This window comes from Lolium rigidum, chromosome 7, assembly GCF_022539505.1.
Source record: "Lolium rigidum isolate FL_2022 chromosome 7, APGP_CSIRO_Lrig_0.1, whole genome shotgun sequence".
In the NCBI taxonomy this organism is placed as follows: Eukaryota; Viridiplantae; Streptophyta; class Magnoliopsida; order Poales; family Poaceae; genus Lolium; species Lolium rigidum.
This window is the reverse complement of record NC_061514.1, coordinates 80444515-80449413: the sequence shown is the minus strand read 5'-3', so window position 1 is coordinate 80449413 and position 4899 is coordinate 80444515. Positions and strand designations below refer to the sequence as shown.

Genomic DNA, 4899 nt, shown 5'->3' with positions numbered 1-4899 from the left:
ACAACACATAACATACATGTGCTGCCCAGCATGTACCCAAGCCCATGCGCAAGGGCCCGTCCTCCATGGCCTTGCTCATTCCCTGGATGGTGTGGAAGCAGCGGAACGACTGCGTTTTCGAGGGTGCACAACCTTCCGTCATCGCTAGAATTGGCCTGATCAAGGAAGAAGCTAGGCTATGGGCAAGAGCTGGCGCCCTAGGTCTGCGCATCTTGCTACCGACGACCTGGGATGTACATTAAGTCCCTGTTCATGTATTCTGCCTCTTAGGAGGATTGTAAAACTTCTATCTTTCCAATGAAATGAAATGCAAAGAGTCCTTTGCGTTTTCTCGAAAAAAAAAACATACATGTGCTGCAAAAGATCTTTACACGCAAAAATGTTTCTGGAGTTTTGGTGCTTGAGCTTTCTCAGAAGAGATTACTCTTTTCTTCTCTCTTTTGAGGGAGAAATTTTCTCTCTCATCAGGCATATAACCACTCCTTTGGAACACAGATGCAGGACTTTGTAGTATCATGAAAGTAAAATATGTGCCTAAATAGTGAGATTCTCCATGTTAATTATATACGGAGAATACATACCATTCAAAAAAAGAGTAATGTATTCCCTTTTACAGTCTACATTAGTACATTACAGCTATCATTAGTATTCTGAAGCGCGTACCATAAAAGGCAAGCGAGCTATCTTCAGTTAGTTCAGAATCTTGTCCAGTTGTTATTTTGATGGTGATCTCAGTAGCTTAATAGTAACATGTACCAGATGTCAAGTGAGTCTATGGCAATATGTGCAATGCAGTGCTAATCCTACTGTATCATCCTTAGGCCAGTGGATCTGTTTAACTTTCAGACCTGAACCTATCTACCTATCCTTGGGTGTCCCATGAAACGAACAGCTTGAATTATTTGCCTCCACTGGAAGAGCTGTAGCTGAAGTAAGTATATTCAACCTCAAATGCTTCAACCAGTGGTTAAATCCAGAGATTGCCCACCTGCCTGGGGACTTTATCTTGCTCAGAAATCAGAAAGATGATGTCCTTTTTCATCGGGAAGCCACGTAAAGAGACGGTTTCCAGAAGCTCAGGACATACACTAAATGGTCTTCAGCTATCAACTTAATCATTGAATACTCCCTGGATAGATGAGTGGTAAAAGCTTGAAGATGTTTGCCTGCCAAGCAAGAAGAAACACATCATGTGAGCATTTTTTTCTCATGTAATATTAGAAGGTAAACAAAAATTCTTTCTGGCACAAATAACTGAAAATTTGGTGGTGCTGCATTATCTGATCACAGAACAAAAATAAAGATGGGAGCTGGATCGCTTGTTGGGCTCCTTAACATAACCATAAGATCACTTCATCTCACCTCTAAACCTTAAAAGGAGAATCATCTTCGGTAGCTGGCTCCGATGCTGGAGATGAGAATGAATCACAAGAGGAGGCTCGAGCATCGATCAACATGGATATCACTTCTCGCATGCTAGGCCTATCTAATGGTGATTCACTGGTGCAGAACAATGCAATCTTCAGTACGAGAGTCATTTCTTCCACAACCCTCTTTGAGTGCAGATTGAGTCTGTTGTCGAAAACTTCCGAATTTGGTGCCGTGCTATTCATTGTCCGCCTCACCAAATTGACAAGATCTCCTCCTTTCTCAAGAGGCTGAATTGCACATTGCCCGGTCACTAGTTCCAACAAAACCACCCCGAAACTGTAGATATCACACTTTTCAGTAACCTTCATGGTGAAAGCATACTCTGCATCAACAAGAACAGCATAATTAGAATCCATAAACTGCTTAAGAAACCGATCTTTGTATGCATCAACTTGCAGGACCATATAAGCTTTGTCTGCATGCATGCTATATGGTATACGAAAGCAAATGAAACTATGCCGACAAAAAAGTTTGAGCTTTAACTGTAATTCCTAGTGCAATGAAGATCGAACCTGGGGCAATGTAACCATATGAACCGGCTACAGCGGACATTGTTCTGCTGTTGGAAATGTCAATAATTTTTGCCAAACCGAAGTCTCCCACATGAGCCTCCATCATGTCATCGAGCAGTATATTATTGGACTTAATGTCACGGTGAATCACCTTTGGTTTGCAATCACTGTGAAGATATCGTAGGCCTTCAGCAGCCCCAAAGGCGACACGATACCTGGTGTCCCAGTCCAGCAGGTACGCGTCCTTGCTACCGTGAAGCAACTCTCCAAGGCTACCATTTTCCATGTACTCATACAGTATAAGGTTGGAGTCCTGGTTGGAGCAGAAACCATATAGTTTGACGATGTTGCGGTGCCTGACATTTGCAAGGGTAGTTATCTCGGCTCGAAAGCTTTTGTCTACATTGGAGCCTTCTCCCTGACATTTGAGCATCTTAACTGCAATTCGCCGACCATCAGGCATGACAGCCTTATAAACTATACCACAAGCACCCCTTCCAATGACAGCACTCTCTGAGAAGCTCTCGGTCGCTTTCAAAAGCTCCGGATAGGTTATTCGCTCCTTGAGAAAGTAGTGAGGACCAGAGAACCCAGCCTTGCGCTCCTCACTGGATACAAGCTTCGGTATCTTGGATTTTAAAAGCCAGCAAACAACTGCAATCAGCACCAACGAAACTAATATGATGACGATGGAGGCAATGCTGATGATCTTCTCTCTGAGAAACCGCTTCTTCCGCGCTGCTGCTTCCCTGCTTGCATAGGATGACTTTGACGAAGCTGGACAAGCTCTGCCTTTGATACCACATAGACCATCATTCCCAAGGAAGTTGCTGCTGTCCAGGTGCTCAAACAGCGTAGTGCTGGGAAGTGACCCAACAAGATTATTGTAAGAAAGGTTGCACTCCATAAGGCTTGAGAGTTCACTGAATGAGGAAGGAACCTCTCCTTCAAGCTCATTGTTGTTCAAGAACAGGTACTCCAGCATGCGCAAGTTCCCTAGTTGAGTTGGGATCTCCCCAGATAGCATGTTGTAGCTGACATTTAGAGCAATCTGGAGGGTATTGAGTTTGCCAAGCTCAACCGGCACATGACCAGACAGGCAGTTGCCTCCCATCTGCAGCTCTGTGAGCCGGGCAAGGCCTCCAAAACTTCTTGGAATGGTACCATTCATACTATTGTCAGATAGCTTCAGCTGCTCCAGGTTCACTAATGTGCCGAGCTCCTGAGGAATGAGGCCGGTGAAGGAGTTTCTGCTGAGATCAAGCCTCTGCAACTTTGTACACCTTCCCAGCTCCCGGGGAATCGGTCCGTTTAGCTGGTTCGATGATATATTGAAGGCGACAAGCTCCGTCAGGTTGCCAATGCCAGCAGGCATCTGTCCAACAAAGTAATTATCCGACAAGATCAGCCTCTCTATGCTCCTGAACTTGCCGATCTCAGGCGGTATCGGGCCAGAGAACCGGTTCTGGTTCATCTCAAGCGCCGAGAGATTCTGCATCAGTGACAGCTCGACGGGCAGGCTCCCAGTTAGCATGTTGCCTCCCAACCGGAGCTGCGTTAGGGTCTTACAAGCCTTGACACCCGGAGGGATATTACCGATGAGACGGTTCGACCCCAGGCTCAAGAAGATGAGCTTCTGGTACCTGCAGAGGTGAGGGGGGATGGTACCCGTCAAGCGGTTGTCCGACAAGTCGAGCACCGAGAGTGCGCTGCTTGCTCCCAGCAAAGGAGGGATGGCACCATGGATTTGGTTGTCAAACAGCTGCAGGTACTCCAAGCCAGTGAGGTTCTGTAATTCCATGGGAATTGCGCCGGTGAGGTTGTTGATGGACAGGTCTATTCTCCTTATGACACTCAGCTGGCCGAGCTCCGGCGGGATGCCACCTTGCAGGCGGTTCTCGAACAGGTGGAGCAGCCGGAGGGTCTGTATGTTCCCAAGCTCACGGGGGATGACTCCAGCGAGCTTGTTCTCCGACAGGTCAATCTCCACAGCACTCTGCAAGCTCCCAAGCTCCTTTGGGATGGTGCCGTCGAGCTGGTTCCGGTAAATGTAGAGCTTGTGGAGCATAGAGAGCGCGCCGAGCTCCCTCGGGACGCCGCCGGTGAAGGCGTTGTCGTTCAAGGCGAGCATCTCGAGGCTCGTGCAGTTCCCGAGCTCCGGCGGGATGTCGCCGGTGAGGGCGTTCTGCCAGAGGATCAATGTGGTGAGGTTCTTGAGCCGGCAGAGCTGGCGGGGCAGCGGCCCGGCGAGGCTGTTCTGCGCGAGCCCGAGCACCTCGAGTCTGGCGCACTCGCTGATCTCGACGGGGATCGGGCCGGAGAGGTCGTTGAGCCCCGCGCGGACGATGCGGAGGCGCTGGAGCGCGCGGACGGACGCGGGGATCCCGCCGGTGAGGTTGTTGCTGTAGATGACGAGCTCCTCGAGGGCGGTGAGGTTGCCGATGCCGGCGGGGATCTCCCCGAAGAGGAGGTTCTCGCTGAGGAAGAGCCGGCGGAGGTACGGGAAGCCGCAGAGCTCTTGGGGGATGGCGCCGTGGAAGGAGTTGGTGCTGAGGTCGAGCACCTCGAGCGCGCGGCACGCGGCGAGCCCCGCGGGGACTGGGCCGGACAGCGCGTTCTTGGACACGTTGAGGACGCCGAGGCGCGGGAGCGCGCAGACGGCGGCGGAGAGCGCGCCACTGAGGCCGAGCCCGTGGAGCGTGACGCCCGTGATCTCGCTTGCGGCGGAGCAGGTAATGCCAGGCCACTGGCACGGCCCGCCGCCACCCGCCGCGTCGTCCCAACTCGGCAGGCGCCCGTCGAGGTCCACCAGAGCGCTCTTGAACTCACGCAGCGCCGCCGCCTCCGGGCTACCCCTCTCCATTTGCTCCTTCTCTGTCACAGCCGAGCCCACGGAAGCAAAGAGGGCCACGACGAGGAGCAAGAACCGCGCCATGGTCGCCATTGCCGCAGACTG

At 50.9% G+C, this 4899-nt stretch overlaps 1 protein-coding gene across 1 annotated transcript; it reads right to left on the bottom strand.

The window, feature by feature from the left end:
- Positions 1–642: 642 nt before the first annotated feature.
- On the bottom strand, positions 643–4089 carry LOC124678602 (leucine-rich repeat receptor-like serine/threonine-protein kinase At1g17230). Its single transcript, XM_047214470.1, has 3 exons — positions 1944–4089; positions 1363–1753; positions 643–1166 (listed from the first exon to the last, which is right to left on the bottom strand). The coding sequence occupies exons 1-2, from the start codon at positions 4072–4074 to the stop codon at positions 1365–1367; spliced, it is 2520 nt and encodes an 839-aa protein (XP_047070426.1). The 5' UTR covers positions 4075–4089; the 3' UTR covers positions 643–1166; positions 1363–1364.
- Between the last annotated feature and the right edge of the window lie 810 nt (positions 4090–4899).